The sequence below is a fragment of the Neophocaena asiaeorientalis genome, unplaced genomic scaffold (assembly GCF_003031525.2).
Source record: "Neophocaena asiaeorientalis asiaeorientalis breed wild unplaced genomic scaffold, Neophocaena_asiaeorientalis_V1.1 scaffold251, whole genome shotgun sequence".
Taxonomy (NCBI): Eukaryota; Metazoa; Chordata; class Mammalia; order Artiodactyla; family Phocoenidae; genus Neophocaena; species Neophocaena asiaeorientalis.
Window position 1 is genome coordinate 1433845 of NW_020173377.1, and position 15766 is coordinate 1449610.

General features: G+C 56.1%; 1 protein-coding gene across 3 annotated transcripts; it reads left to right on the top strand.

Moving 5' to 3' along the window:
- The first annotated feature begins 1301 nt into the window (after positions 1 to 1301).
- On the top strand, positions 1302 to 14944 carry ITIH3 (inter-alpha-trypsin inhibitor heavy chain 3). 3 transcript variants are annotated; one of them, XM_024746385.1, is made up of 22 exons: positions 1302 to 1422; positions 2070 to 2090; positions 3074 to 3240; positions 3326 to 3430; positions 3695 to 3857; positions 4410 to 4523; positions 5552 to 5677; positions 5980 to 6096; positions 6321 to 6489; positions 7075 to 7200; positions 7477 to 7658; positions 8898 to 9083; positions 9248 to 9387; positions 10051 to 10205; positions 10826 to 10843; positions 11937 to 11960; positions 12201 to 12233; positions 12388 to 12501; positions 12995 to 13199; positions 13903 to 14072; positions 14264 to 14375; positions 14695 to 14944. In XM_024746385.1, the coding sequence occupies exons 1-22, from the start codon at positions 1330 to 1332 to the stop codon at positions 14822 to 14824; spliced, it is 2670 nt and encodes an 889-aa protein (XP_024602153.1). In that variant the 5' UTR covers positions 1302 to 1329; the 3' UTR covers positions 14825 to 14944. The 3 variants fall into 3 exon arrangements, with proteins under 3 accessions (XP_024602153.1, XP_024602154.1, XP_024602152.1); XM_024746386.1 differs by lacking the exon at positions 11937 to 11960 and having other exon boundaries at positions 1330 to 1422; positions 14695 to 14824; XM_024746384.1 differs by lacking the exons at positions 1302 to 1422; positions 2070 to 2090 and having other exon boundaries at positions 2660 to 3240; positions 14695 to 14824.
- Positions 14945 to 15766: the final 822 nt, after the last annotated feature.

Below are 15766 nucleotides of genomic sequence, written 5' to 3' on the forward strand. Positions count from 1 at the left end.
GTTGATCCACTATTGTTTTGCTGACTTTGCAGCTCTCTGTCATTACTTCTGTGGCTCCTGCGACTTCCAGTCACTAGTCCACTCCTTCTTTGTGGCTTCTGCTGCCTCAGAGCTTCTGCTTTCTGTCTTCTCACTCTGTTTCTCTGCCCTCAGCAGTCAACTCTCTCTGTACATCTCACAGTCAAGTACACTCTTGGCTTTCAGTCAAGACCATGGTACCATCCATAAATTAGCTGTCCTGTGCTCAGGCGTCCTCATCAACACTGTTCACTAGTGGCCGAGTAGGAGGGTCACTGGGTCACTTTGCTCAGAAGAACATGGGTATGGCCGGCACATGGTAGCCACTCTGGAAGGTCTAGGGGCTGGCAGGGCCCTGGGATGGCCCAGAAGGACCCAGCCCCCACTAGGAGGGGATAAGGCCCTGCCTCTGAGGCTCCCGTTGTGCTGGATAGCAGAACTCCAGGCTCACTGGAGACTTTCAGGAGAATGACTCTCCAAGAGGCCGAGGGCAGCTGAGTTCCTGGCCAGACTGGGAACACAGGGATGAATGTGACACATGGCCTGGCCCTCCAGGTGCTCAGAGTCTAGAGAGAGTGATCAGATCCAAACCTGAGAACTCAACTAAAGGTAACGACAGAATGTAGGCCCTTCGGGAGCTTGGAGCCTGCAGCAGGGCTGTCTGTAGTCAGCTAGGGGACAAAAGAGGAAGACTTCTGAAGGAGGGACACAGGCTGGCAGAGATAAGAGATGTGATGTGCAGAGAAGGCGGAGGTACGCCAGTGGGAAGAGAGTTAAGTTCAGAAAGCAAGTTGGAGCTGGACCACAGGACTTGGGAGTTATCCTTTTCAAGGGGTCACGGGAGACAGAGAGAGTAACGAGCAAGGGGTCAGCCATGGAGATCTGAGCCTTAGAGGGATGGGTCTGGTTTGGTGCCCTGGCTGCCTCAAGAAGAGCGGGGTGACTGTGATCCAGGAGGCCAGACCAGAGACCACATCTGCGATGCGGCGACAATGCTGAGATGCTGTTTATGTCTCCCATTGCCCCCTCCCAGGGGGTCTCGGGGCCCATTTGCCAACACAGAGCTTCTGCTTTCTCCGGAGGCCTCCTTGTCCCACAGCCCCCGGGAGTGAAGTCCTAAGACTGCTGACGATACCCACCGGGCCTCCTTGGTACAGTCAGATCCAGGCCCATTACTCCACCTGTGTCCAGCTTCCCGGGGGATCCTCCCGCCTCCTGCTCCTCCCGCCCACACTGCAGGTCGATGACCCCACTTGGGAAACACTAGGCTTGCTCATATAAGGAGCCCAGGTACCGCCAGTGTGCTCAGCGATGGCGTCTGCTCGGTGGCCCTGCCTCATCTTGGCCCTGCTCTCCGGTGTGGCGGTCTCTGGCTTCCCTAGAAGATTAGGCCGGCTACTCGGGGTAAATCTGCCCCCTCTTCACCATCTGGCAGGCAGAGGGGCCAGGCCGGCAGTCCTGTGTGTAGGGTGTGGAGGAGGCAGAGGCTGGGCGGTGAGCTGCAGGGAACAGAGCTGGTATGCGGGGAACTGGGCTCCAGACCTGCTCCCTAATCCTGGGCAAGGATCTTAAATCTCCTGGGCCTCTGTCTCCCCACCCGTCAGGTGGGTGATGCTGCATGACCAGCTCACCTCACTGAGGGGCTGTGAAGGTCCACGTCTGAGACATGGGTAGAGGCCTCTAGGAATGGCCGAGCTGAGCCGTGCGGGGTACAGTGGTGGTGGGGTCTGCATGAGGCCTCAGGGGCCTGGGGCCCAGGGAAGGGCAGAGTGAGTCAGGGTATATGGGGCAGGGGAAGAGCTCTGGCTTTGGTCCTCCTTGCCCTGTTCCCCCCGGTGAACTGGAGATCTTCCCTCCCTGCGCCTCAGTTTCCCCATCTGTTCAGAGCCCTTCCTACTCCAACATGTGGCTCTGGGTGGGTCCATGTCCAGAGGCCCCTCAAGGTGTGTGTGTGGGGGTCACTGCTGAACCTTGGCCTCAGCCCAGAGCCTATTGCCAAGCCACTGTAGCCTTGGACTTGGCCTGACCCCTGTGTTTGTCTGTTTTTGCAGAAACGGAGCCTCCCGGAAGGGGTGAGAACTTTCACCAGGGATGGGGCAGGGCAGGGCAGGACGGAGCTAGTTGCCCAACAGCGGAAGGAGTGGGCCACAATGGCAGGTTCCTCTAGCTGGCAAACAGCCTATGGCCCCCTGCCCTCGCAGACCCCCGCCGTGACTCCAGAGCCCTGGGAAAGAGCACCACGGAACCGTGGCCCTCGGACCCGCTGACAGAGCAGAGGACCGCCCTTCCACAAGTCCATCTTCCCACAAACACTTACCGAGCACTTGTCAGGCCCCATGCACAGGGCAGGAGACACACAGTGAATGGCCCCGTCACACCTTCACGCAGCATCTTTATATCCATCTTTAACCCAGACGTCTCCATAGAGCGTCCCTTGGTCCATCACCCCGTTGGAAAGAGGGTTTTGGGGGGCACGAAGGCCCTCCCCATGCACTGCCCTCAGATAGGAAACAAGGGCCTATTTGGGAGACAGAAGCAGGCAATCACCAAAGGACACAGGGGGCGGGCTGGGGGTGTGTGTGTGGACACGCTCCTTCCAAGCTGAGGTGTGGAAGATGAGCAGGAAGAGCTAGGACCTGGCATGAATGGAGCACGGGATGAGCAGAGGCAGCACCTGCCTGGAGGCCCCCAGAGGCAGGGGGAAGACTGTCCTGAGAGCGGTGGTGAGAACGGGAGCGCTTCAAGCGGCAGAAGGACAGGGTCAGATTTGGGTTTTTATACCAACTCACTGGCTACAGCTGCCTGTAAACAGATGATAGAGCTAAGGATGCAGAGTGACCATCAGAACAGTGGTGGCCAATTAAAGGTGGCAACCAAGGATGCTGCCCAGGCTTCTGACATGGGTGACTGGGAGACTGGAGGGGCCACTTACCAGGCAGGAGCTTTGGAGCCCACAAAGGGGAGCTTGAAGGGGAGAGGCCAGGAGGAAGTCCTGGTTTCTGGGTGCCTCAGGCTGGCTGGTCACCATCTGCTGAACACTGTTCCTCTCCCACAGGTGGTCGATGGCATCGAAGTCTACGGCACCAAGGTCCACTGCAAGGTGACCTCCCGCTTCGCTCACAATGTCGTCACCACCAGGGCCGTCAACCATGCAGACACTGCCAAGGAGGTTTCTTTCAATGTGGAGCTGCCCAAGACAGCCTTCATCACCAACTTCACCTTGTGGGTGTCATCACGACTGCTGGCTCTGGGCTGGGAGGGGAGTCTGGCTCAGCATGAGTCCCCCAGCAGCTCTCTATCCCTGTAGGACCATTGATGGTGTTACCTACCCTGGGAATGTCAAAGAGAAGGAAGTTGCCAAGAAGCAGTATGAAAAGGCCGTGTCCCAGGGCAAGACAGCTGGCTTGGTCAAGTAAGTGTGGGCCCCAGGCCTTGGGGAGAACGTCAGGGCTGTAAGGGCCCTCAGAGACACAAACAACAGAACAGCAGCTATTATTATCATTATTTGGCAAAATGCGCCGTAATTCTTACAACGTTATCTCATTTTGAATTTGAGGCAACCGAGGCTCAGAGTGGGTAGGGGTCTCCCCCAAGGGTAAGGGACTTGGACCCAAAGCCCAGGAAGGATGGGCTGGTGCTGTCTTTGGGGCAGTCATTGTCTTGCACCCCCATCCAGGGCCTCTGGGAGGAAGCTGGAGAAATTCACCGTCTCAGTCAATGTGGCTGCAGGCAGCAAGGTCACCTTTGAGCTAACCTACGAGGAGCTGCTGAAGAGGCACAAGGGCAAGTACGAGATGTACCTCAAGGTCCAGCCCAAGCAACTGGTCAAGCACTTTGAGGTAATCAGCTGCTCTCCTGCAGCCCCTGCTGAAACTGCTGGGGGCAGGGTGCTGGGAAGGGTCCCTGGGCAGACTCCACAGCAGGGTCAAGAACACAGAAACCCAGCCCCCACCACTTGGTTAGGAGGCGTGGGGGAATTACAGTGGCGCTGGCTACAGCACCCAGGCCAAGGGGAGGAGGCTGGGCGGCATCTGGCAGATCCAGGTTGGGTGCTGGGCCCTTGGGGGCAACATCACAAAGTGTCTCTGTAATGCTTCTAACTGCTTACATGGGCATTTTACCTACATCAGAGTGGAAAGCCAAAGGAAATGCTTTTGTGGTAGAATCTGGGGCACCATATGGCAGGTAGTAGAAGAGTTCTGTGGTCAGAGTACCCACTTAAAAGCCCTTATGGTCATTTTCTTGGTGGGAGACAGCAGGCTTGGCTGTCACAGAGTTGTCCTAGAGGCTGCTCCTTGTATATCACTGACCCATCTCCTTGCCCTTGTTGTCCTGGAGGCTGGGCTCTGCACTGTCACTGAGTGACATCTCCTTACCTTTCACCATTTCAGATCACAGCAGACATCTTCGAGCCCCAGGGCATAAGTACGCTGGATGCTGAAGCCTCATTCATCACCAATGACCTCTTGAGCAGCGCTCTCACCAAGTCCTTCTCAGGGAAAAAGGTGGTGTAGATGCCCCTCGGGCCTGGGGGGCAGGTGCAGGAACACTGACCCTAGCAGGGCGAGTCTGAACCTGGGGATTTGACAGATGCAAGGGAGAGAGACAGAGACAGAGAGAGAGAGAGAGAGGGAGAGAGTGTGCATGTGTGTGCGTGTGGCGGGGGGATAAGTCTGCAACATCCCCTTTCTCCTAGGCCCCCTGGGTCAGGAGTGAGGATGCTGGAGGCAGGGGGCTGCTTGCTGATGATGACCTGCCGGAGGAACTGGGGTCTCAACTGCACTGGGGGACAGGGAAGCCATTTATATAGCCCGGTCCCATTCTACTTTGGGAAGCAGGCAGGGCAGGTTACTGGTCCCTGTTTTACAGATAAGGAGACCGAGGCCAGAGGGAGTTTTTTAGATCTGATTCCACATGAGGGGTGAAAGAAAAAAGGGAATTTTATTCTTGGTACTGGTGGTTGGCTCTGGTCCCCAAGGTCCCCAGCAATTCCAGGGGCCTTGCTGATCATGGACAGTGGATGAATAAATGTTTATATGGACAGCAAACCTCAGTCAGGACTCCCAGGGTGAGGCCCAAGGAGCATACGCTCAGAGGGCTGCTGGCCTCTGCAGGCGGTGCCCTCACCCAGGGCCCCCTCCCCATTCCCTACTCTGCTCCCTTCCCCCTCCTCTTGGCAACAACACACACATACCACCCAACATGAAATTCCTTTTCATGGTGCAGAATTCCCCTCCCAAAGTGGCTTCTTAGTGCAGCCATAGCTAAGGGACTTGTGGGCCCAGTGAGCAGGAAGAGTGAAAGGCTGGCTCAGATAAGGCCCCTGGCCTCCAAGGAGCTCCAGATCTCCCAAGGGAAGAGAGGTGCTCAGAAAGGCCGAGCACCCCAGAGGGTGGCAGGACTGCCCAGGCACCTACCTACAGGCTCCTCGCCATGAGGACTGCACCGTGCTCCCCAGGGCAGCCCCGGGCTGAGGTCTGCAGAGGGCAGGCCCTGGCCAAGCTGAGCAAGGCTGGCCATCACCCTCCCTCAGGGCCACGTGTCCTTCAAGCCCAGCTTGGATCAACAACGTTCATGCCCAACCTGTACGGACTCCCTCCTCAAAGGAGATTTTATCATCACCTATGACGTGAACAGAGAGTCTCCAGCCAATGTGCAGGTAGGTACCTGCCGACTGCCTCTGCCAGGCTGGTAGATTCCCCACCATGGTGGAGTGAGGGCTGATGTGGGGAGGGGCTGCAGCTTCATCTAGTGAGACACCCTTGATCCTCAGCCCAAGGATGAGTTTCCTGCAAGGTGTGGGGACGATAGGTAGTCCAGAGCCTTCGTGTGGCACCCCTGGAGGGGTGGAAAGGACATCTTTATTTTGGGCTGGTTAACGGCTGCGTCCTATTTGCAAGGGCAGCCAACGTGAGGTTGCTGAAGGGATACTGGCCTCCTCTCTCTCTCTCCCCTTTCCAGATCGTCAATGGCTACTTCGTGCACTTCTTTGCACCTCAAGGCCTTCCGGTGGTGCCCAAGAACGTGGTCTTCGTGATTGACGTCAGTGGCTCCATGCACGGTCGGAAAATGGAGCAGGTACTCTCCTTGGTGCAAAGGGGGTGGGGGTGGGACATGTGGGTGGGAGAGAGAGATTTTAAAAAAGTGGACGAAGCCAATATTTCCAGTGAAAGATGGGAAAGGGGGACAGGATTCTAAAAAGGCACAAATCATCTGCCCCTTTTTTTGCAGATGGCATGGGCCTCACTGCCAGCCCAGGCTGGGAAGACATCTTCTTGTCTGCTTGTCTTTCTCCTTCCCAGACAAAGGATGCCCTCCTCAAAATTCTGGAGGATGTGAAAGAGGATGACTACCTGAATTTCATCCTGTTCAGTGGAGGTGTGACCACTTGGAAAGACACTTTAGTTCAAGCCACTCCTGAGAACATCCAGGAGGCCAGGAAATTTGTGATGAATATTCGTGATCAAGGAAGTAAGAACAGAGGGGAGGGAGCCACATCCTGCCACTCCTCTCTGCCTGAGCAGCCTATCTCCCTCCTGCCTTGGGGCAGAGACTCTGCTGGTCCAGACCCTGGCTGGGGGTAGAGGTGGGGGTGGGGAGTCCTCAGGCTAGATACTGGGGTGTCTTCTCTGTGGTCTAGGGAAAGCCATTCTTTCTGTTTCTAACCTGTGATCCTGGTGCCCCACTAGCCCCAGCAAGATACCCTTATCCATGGCAGTTTTGTATGAAAGATGACAAGTGATGTCTATACTGTTCCCCACTCCTCCCTGTGAGAGGGGCTGGGAGTCCATTTGACTGTTCTCCAAATTGCTCTTACAATCACCGTGTGCATCTATCCTTCCGGCAGCCCTGAGAGGCTGGTCTTTTTACTCATTTGAAAGACTAAGTCATTCATTCATCACTCACTGAGTCATTCCGTCGATATTTACTGAGTACCACCACATATGGGCAGGTAGGGTCCCTGGGCACGTGAGCAGGGCCTGCTGTCTCGACCTCCTCCACCCTGGCACCCTGAGGACACGCTCCCATGGTGCCGTCTGTCTGTCTGTGTGCCAGTGACCAACATCAACGACGCGCTGCTGAAGGGCATCAGTATGCTGAACAAGGCCCGGGAGGAGTACAGAGTCCTGGAGAGGAGCACCTCCATTGTCATCATGTTGACCGACGGGGACGCCAATGTGGGTGAGGCAGCGGGTGTAACTCTGGCTGCCGCTCCTGGCTCTGTAGCTGGCGTGCTGCAAGACCTTGGGCAGCTCTCTCCAGGGTCCCCCATGGTCTGTGAGCCCCTCAAGGGCAGGGCCCTGCCTCCCTGCCAGGCCTTCCCACGTCTGCCTCTACAAGGGCTGGTGGCCATGACTCCGCCAACTGCACGTGTAGGAGTCAGATCTGTCCAGACACAGCTTCTCCTGACAGCCGCCGGGGCTGTGGCTGGAGCGTGAACACCTCCTTCTCCTGTAGGTGAAAGCAGACCTGAAAAAATCCAAGAGAATGTGCGGAATGCCATTGGTGGCAAGTTCCCCTTATATAACCTGGGCTTTGGCAACAATCTGAATTATAACTTCCTAGAGCGTATGGCCCTGGAGAACCACGGGCTTGCCCGCCGCATTTATGAGGATTCCGATGCCAACGTGCAGTTGCAGGTATGTCTTGTCTTGCACACCTCTGGGAATAAGGAGCTCACTACTTCCTCAGGAAACTGTTCCACTGTGTGACAATTTCGGTTATTAGAAAGAACTTCCTCTTGGGTTGAAATCTACCTCTGGTTATCTCTTACCCATCCATACTGGTTCTGACTTTGTCTGTGGGCTACACAGAACAGACCTGCTTCCTCTGTAGGATTGCCAGATCAAATACAAGACATCCAGTTAAATATGAATTTCTCATAAACAGCAAATAATTTTTTAGCAAGCATGCTCCAGATATTGCATAGGACACTGTATTAGTTTACTAGTGCTGCCTTAACAAATTACCATAAACTGGGTGGCTTCCACAACAGAAATTTATCGTCTCACAGTTCTGGAGGCTAGAACTCCAAAATCAAGGTGTCAGCAGGGCTGGCTCCTTCTGAGAGCTGCGAGGGAAGGATCTGTTCCAGGCCTCTCTCCTTGGCCTGTAGATGGCCATTTTCTCCCTGTATCTTCACATCATCTTCTCTGTGTGCATGTCTGTCTCTGGGTCCAAATTTCCTCCTTTCATAGGGACACCAGTCGGATTGGATTGGAGTCCATCCTGAACACTTCATTTTAACTTGATTACCTCTGTAAAGGCCCTTTCCCCAAATAAGGTCATGCCCTGAGGTACTGGGGGTAAGGATTTTAACCTATGTATTTTGAGGGTACACAATTCATCCCATGACAGCTGTACTTATACTAAAAAGTCACTTGTCATTTACCTGATATTCAAGTTTAACTCATGTCCTGTATTTTCATTTGCTAAATCTGGTACCCTCCCCCTCCTCCCTGGCACAGGTGACTGCTTCTCCACCTCTGCAGTGGACACCCCCGGCCTTCCTCCTGTCAGTCTCCGGGTCTCCATGCTCTCACCCCACATCGCCTTCTTTAGTCAGCTTCTACCCTTCCTTCTTACTTTCGTTCCAACAAACATTTCTTGAGTCCTTTCTATGTGCCAAGAACTCTGTCCTTTCCTTTTCTATTCCTCCTAGTCTCTACCTGGGGGGAGGGGGGAACTCAGTGAGGAAGGGCTCCCCCAAACTGAAGGGCACAGTCAGGGCCACATGGAAGTAGACCTCAGGAGTCAGGACTGGCCCAGCCCGGGAGACTCAACAACCCGCAGAGGCGCCAGTGGGAGCCTGCACACCCTGTCCTCTCTCTGCCCGCCCTGGTGGCCTGAGATGAGCAGGTCCCCTATCTGGACTCCAGGGCTTCTATGAAGAGGTGGCCAACCCGCTGCTGACAGATGTGGAGGTGGAGTACCCTGAGAATGCCATCCTGGACCTCACCCAGAACAGTTACCAGCACTTCTATGACGGCTCTGAGATTGTGGTGGCTGGACGCCTGGCAGATGAGGACATGAACAGCTTTAAGGCAGACGTGAAGGGCCATGGGGTAAGCTGGGCCGGGGCCCGGCTGTGCGCTGGGGATGGGGGATCCGCACGGATAGGGCTCCAGCCTCCTGGCTGACGGCCCAGCAGTAGCAGCTCCTGAACAAGGCCCACCTGGCTCCTGGCTCCAGGCCTCCAGCCTCTCACCTTCTCCCACCCCTGCCCCAGGCCATCAACGACCTGACATTCACTGAGGAGCTGGACATGAAGGAGATGGAGAAGGCCCTGAAGGAGCGGGACTACATTTTTGGGAACTACATTGAGCGGCTCTGGGCCTACCTCACTATCGAGCAGCTGCTGGAGAAATGGTGACCCTGGCCCACCTCTCACACGGCCGGGCCCCGCACTCAGCCCCCAGCACTGCCCCAGCACCTACCTGTGCTGGCTATGCTCCAGGGGGAGCCCACGAGGAGGAAACTTACACCCCAGGAAGTGTACCTCCACGCCCACTCCAGCTGCCCTGCCCTCTTCTTGGCCAGGCCCCATGGCCTGTTTTCCCTGGAGAAGAGCTGGGTCTATCATCTGGGGCTCAAGCAGCAGGCTGGGAGCACCTTGAGGGCAGGGGTGGGCCTTAGCATCCTGTTCCCGGCACCCAGCATGGGCCCACAGAGATGTTGATGCTGAACACAACCAAAGGCTGGGACCCCAGCCCTCAGCCACAGGGAGCAGAGCTCGGACCCATGCGAGAGGGCCGTGTCAGCCTTCTATTAAGTGGGCTCGGCCAGGAAAGCCGCTGGCACTCAGCATGTGAACACTACCATGACTGATTGTTGCAGTGGCCATCTTGAGCCCCTTGTATTTTTCAGGTGGGGAAACTGAGGTCCAGAGAGGAATCAGGGCATGTCCGTCTGTCCCAGGGAGCTGGTGAACCAGTTTTTTCTGAGTGCTAGTGGGCTCTATCCTAGGGGACCCCACTGGGAGGGGTGGAGGAGGGTCCTGGGCTGACCCTCCCACCCCGCCCCTCCCCACAGTAAGAATGCCCATGGCGAGGAGAAGGAGAACCTCACAGCCCAGACCTTGGACCTGTCCCTCAAGTACCACTTCGTGACTCCACTGACCTCCATGGTGGTGACCAAGCCTGAGGACAACGAGAACAAGACAGCCATTGCCGACAAACCTGGGGAAGGTGGGCACAGAGGGTAGGGGCCAGAACTCAGAGGCCTTCTTCCAGGCCCCTGGCCTTAGGTGCCCTGAAGAGAAGAGGGCCAGGCTGAGGAGACCAGACCTTCTGAGAAGTGCAGGTCCTGGAGGCATCGAAGGAAAACTGGCCAAGGGATGGGGAGGGTGTTGTAGAGGGAGCGAAGCCATTAGTGTGAATAGGAGCCTTGAAGTTTCTAAAAGGGCACAGTGCCCAGGGTCATTTCCAGGAAAGGGACTTAGGCTGCAGCATGGAAGGGTTCAGTTAGACAAGAAGAAGCACTTCTGACCTAAAAGTTAGGCCTGGAGCAGGTGCCTGGGGACTGTGAGAGGAAGCGGCCCTGAGAGCTGGAGGCTGGGACCAGGCCTGCTCAACCAGACCCCAAGACGGGGGGTCCTGAGTGTCCCTGCAACTGGCACAGGCCATGGGGGTTGGGGCTGGGAGGTAAAGAGCCGGTCTGGGCCAGGCCTCTGCCTCCAGGAGCTCTTGGTTCCTGCAGGGGCCACACGAGGCCTGGGGCTGGCTGGCCAGGCAGTAAGTCGGTCATATTGGCCCTGACACCAGGAGTCTGTGGCCTCTAATGCATTTCTCCTCTTCCTCCCTCCCAGGGCCTGCGGATGCAGAAGGTGAGCTTTAGCCACAGCTGGGTGGGTGCCCCAGGAGGACGACAAGAGAGGACCAAGGAGGCCTTTTCAATCATGCTGGGGATGTACTGCCTGGGGAGGGGCCCTCAGGACACCTGGATTCAGCTCCCAGCTCTGCTGTGAACTCACCAGGGGCCTGGGGCTGGGCTCTGTTCCACTCTGAGCCTAAGGGTTCTCGTCAGTTGACTGACGGTAGCTTCCCCTGCCCAAGGAAGGACAATCAGTATGAAAGTATTCTGTGACCTACAAAAATTAGCAACTCAATTAGCACTCGACTAATCCCACAGCAATCCTTTAAGGGAGTCCTCTCATGGTTCCATTTTACAGTGAGGAAACTGAGGCACAGAGAGGTTAAATCTATTTGCTCAATGACTCAGTCAACAGGAGGCCAAGCCGGGACTTTGGCCCAGGCAGCCTGGTTCCAGTGCCTGCGCTGGAATTCACAGCACTTTGCGTTTCTCTCATTGTAAAATTTGACCATCACCCGCCCCACAAACCCACCAGCACCAGTCAGGGCCTCCCCTGCCCCTACCGGCCTGCCTTGTCTCTATCCATACAGGCTGTCCTAACCAAGCAGTATATTTGGAATGGGTCATGGCTTTGCCCTCTGAACAGCCCTGTGAAATGTAGTCACTGTGCGTGCGTGTGTGTGTGTGTGTGTGTGTGTGTGTGTGTGTGTGTGCCCGCCTGCTGCGTCTGGGTGGGTGTTTTACTACCAAAGACAACAATCACCTGTGAGCCTCATCCCGCCCTGGGGGTGGGAGTTCAGGGGTGGGGGACGGCATTGCTCCTGACACAGAAACTGACGACCTAATGGCTTGCATTTTAGCTACGTGGAAGTGCTGAGCCCCAGTATTAACATTACACCCATATTACCCACCAGCCCTAGAAAGGAGTTTCCTAGGCATGTCCCATTTCTAAAGCCTAAACTTAGGGGGTCATATTCCCACCCTCTATCTGTCAGCGTTGGGGCCCCACTGGGGACCAGCAGCTCCGAGACAGGTAGAAGGCATGGGGTTGGGCGGAGGGAACCCCTAGACCTTGCTCACGCCTGCCCTCTGGCTTCTTTTTTCAGTGATCCCCTCCATGGCTTACCTGAGTGAGTATGTGCCAGCTGCCACAGAGCGTGGCCGTGTGCCATCCCCCTCCGGAGTCTTTCCTGAATCAGCTCTCTGGGACAGGCAGATGGTTGGGGGGTCCTGAGGAGACGAGGGAAGGTGTGGGTTTAAGAGCATTAGGGAGCAGGAAGGGGAGAGGCATGAACCGAACTCTGGGTGGGGGTCCTGGACCCTCCCCGCCTGCTTGTTTAGCTCAGCTCTCTCTCCCTTTGCGTCCACAGCCAACTCCCAGCCTCCCCAGACACCCTACTACGGTGAGTTCCCCAGCTCCTGTGGCGTGGCCCAGGGCCCAGGGCCAAGCGCCTCCTACCTGTCTAGGAGTTCATCCCACGGAGACTAGGAGGCAAGGGGAGGGCCCCGGAACAGTAAGAGACCCTGGAAGCCAGCCCTTTCTCTATGTGCACTCAGTGGATGGGGACCCCCACTTCATCATCCAAGTTCCAGAGAAGGACGATGCCATCTGCTTCAACATCGACGAAGAGCCAGGCACAGTGCTGCGCCTCATTCAGGACCCTGTCACAGGTGGGGACTGCAGGCTGGGGCCAGGGTCTATTCCTGGGAGGGCCTGGAGTCCCTAGGATAGGCACATGGACTAGCTCCTCACTCTGCCTATAAATCACCCATCTTATATGCAGATTACATCCTGTAGGGATTACAGATTCCACCCAGAGCCACAGGCTCACCTAGTGCCCCCGGGGCCAGTGGTGTTGGGGAGATGGTTAGAATTAAGTGCAGCCTGGGCATGCAGGCAGGACCCAGCCTGTGTGTAGGGAATCATTTTTGTCTGAACAACACTGGCCCAGGCAAGGGGCAGATCCACAGTGTGGGCCCTCAGCCAGTAGTGTGACCCCCATGTGTCTAAGAACAGACAGGGTTGGCTCTGAAGTCCTGGTCTCTCAATGGGGCCCCCACTGGGCTACCCCTCAGTAGGTCTGGCTGAAGGGGAAGGTGCGTCCCTAAAGACCAGCCTGGACTCAGGTCTTGCTGGTCTCTTGCTACCCTGCCCCTCTGGCAGGCCTCACAGTTAACGGGCAGATCATTGGTGAGAAGAGAAGCAGCCTGGACTCCCAGACCAGAAAAACTTACTTTGGCAAGCTGGGCATTGCCAATGCTCAGATGGACTTCCAGATTGAGGTGACACCGGAGAGGATCACCCTGTGGCATGGGGCTGCACAGAGCACGTTCAGCTGGCTGGACACGGTCACGGTCACAGAGGATGGGTAAAGCCCCACTACTGGGTCTCTGAGAGGCGCTATAGTGCAAGGGTCTAAGGAGGGATTTGAACAAATCGCAGGACAGAAGATCCACAGGGCTCACAGGAAAGACCAGTGGCCTCAGAGTTCAGCCCCTGCCTACGGGAGGGTGACCATGGTGGCCCCCCACCAACCCCTGGGGCCCCCGTCAGAGGCAGTATTGGTAGCTAGACAGTTCACAGGACTGACCTTGAGTGAAGGGCTGTGTGGACGAAAGCATTAGGTGGACCTGGCAAGCAAGCTGATAGCGACAAAGATCCCTACATGCATCGTGTCTGGCTGAACTTGCTTGTTCTCAAACTCCTCAGCCTCTCGTGTGTCTTCAGATCACCCCAAGCTGGGTGGGCAGGGCAGTGGTGTTAGTTCCACAGAGGCTCAGAGAGGGGTAGAACCTGCCCAATGTCGCACAGGAAGCCAGTGGTGGAGCTGGGGTTCGATCCCGGGCCTCCAGACGCCCAGGACAGCCCCTTCTCCTGCTTACAGAGGAGCAGGGACCCACTCAGTGGAGTGCACAGTCAACATGCATGAGCGACTTCTCTCCAACACCCCTGACATAGTTTCTGGAGTCTGTGTGCTCTCAGGTGTCATGTCTCCTGCTGAGACACCCTTGATTCAGATGCCTGGTGTCATGGCCACTGGGCCTCACTGCTGACCTCCTCTTCTCTCCTAGACTGTCTGTGACGATTGACAGGAAGAACATGGTGGTCTCCTTTGGAGATGGGGTTACTTTTGTGGTTGTCTTGCATCAGGTGTGGAAGAAACAGCCCATCCACCATGACTTCCTGGGCTTCTATGTAGTGGACAGTCATCGGATGTCAGCACAGACACATGGGCTGCTGGGTACGAAATGTTCAAGCCTCAGGTTGTTCAGGCCACATGGTGGAGGGAAAAAGCCATGCAAAGGGCCAGCCTAGCCACCCTGGACCCAGGGCTCAACACCCCATCCAGCCTTTGCATCTACCTTGGAAGGCCAGTGGCCATGTCACATATGGTGGTGGCAGGGCTGACAGTGTGAATGTTTTTATTTCCAGGACAATTCTTCCACCCCTTTGACTTTAAAGTGTCTGACGTCCACCCAGGCTCTGACCCCACAAAGCCAGATGCCACAATGGTGGTGAAGAACCATCGGCTGACGGTTACCCGGTGAGGAGACTCTACTGACGTCCTCACCCTGCCCTGTCACAAGACAGGAGGAAGGAGCTCTCTCTGCCCACGCACATCAGCCCAGCTGGCTTTTGTCATCTGTGGGGCATCCTTGTTTCCCTCTGGGGTCTTGGCCCCCTCTAACTGGGAAAAGGCCAAATCTGACCCACTAGAAGGAGTAACCACAAGGCCTCATTCTTGACCAGAGTCTGGACTCCTAGAATTGGCAACTTCACACCCCTTTTCAACCTTAGGTCCTTGGGCGCAGCAGCCATCTTGCCTACCCCGTGTATCACAGCATCTCTCTCCTTTCTCCCAGGGGCTCCCAGAAGGACTACAGGAAGGACGTCAGCGCTGGCACAAAAGTTGCCTGCTGGTTCGTCCACAACAATGGGCAAGGGCTGATTGACGGCGTCCACAGCGACTACATTGTCCCTAGCCTGTTCTGAGTGGACATGCCAGGTCCTACTGAGGCGGCTGGCAGGGCTTGCATGGCATCTGGAACAGAGGCACAGAGTGGGGCCTGATGGAGGGCTGTGACAGTAAAGGCCAAGGAGAAACCGGACGGCTACCAGTGTCTGCATGCTTCCATGAGCCCCTGCTCCAGGGGACAGGCAGCTTGAAGGAAGGGCTGGCTGCTAGGAGGGCAACTTCCTGGGCCTCTCCACCGATGTGGCTGAAAGACACAGTTGGTTGGGGTGGTACTATAGGGAGTTAAACACGTGATGGTTGGGGAAGGAAAAAATCAAGAATTGACTCGAGAGCAAAGAGGCTCTGAGAAGTCGGGAAGGACTGACTACATTTCAGAGTTCAGGAGGGTCAGAGGAAAAGTCAGGGTCGTGGCTCATAAGCTCTTACCAGGACCTTTAGGCCTGAAGCTCCTTCTATGACTCAGGAGCAAAGAGTGCTCCAGGGCAGACCCACCCAGCCTGCAGCTAGCTGTGCACGCCACCCACCCTTCCACTCTAATCGTCTCGCCATCCATCTGCCTGCCCATCCCCTGCTCCCCCCAACAACCCATCTATTCAGCAGGTAAACCCAACATTCTGGGGTAGGATCTGGGAGCACATAGTTTAATAACCCAGGTCCTGCTTGCATGGGTACCCAAGTTTCCCTTCAGCTGGGCTGGGGATCCCTGGGATCCTCCAGTCACTCCTCACGGTGACCACCTGCTGCACCCTCACAGTAAATCCTGGGTGGGGTGGGGGTCAGCCAGAGGTTCCTAGAGAAGGGGCTCTGAGGGCTCTCAGCCTGGACAACCCTCTCCCACCCAGACAACAGCAACTGCCCCTCCCCAGTCCTCCTGCTTCCAGAGACACCTTTTTTGCAGTGCAGACCTGGTCATCATTCCCTGTCTGAAACCCTATAAATGACATCTCCCACCCAGGGTT

What these genes read in the sequence shown, in the direction of transcription:
- ITIH3 (XM_024746384.1), top strand. Translation starts at nt 2,660, where the DNA reads ATGAATGGAGCACGGGATGAGCAGAGGCAGCACCTGCCTGGAGGCCCC. An exon ending in CGACGGGGACGCCAATGTGG is followed by an intron (nt 7,201 to 7,476) that starts GTGAGGCAGCGG and finishes CTTCTCCTGTAG; the next exon opens with GTGAAAGCAGACCTGAAAAA. An exon ending in ATGCCAACGTGCAGTTGCAG is followed by an intron (nt 7,659 to 8,897) that starts GTATGTCTTGTC and finishes TCTGGACTCCAG; the next exon opens with GGCTTCTATGAAGAGGTGGC.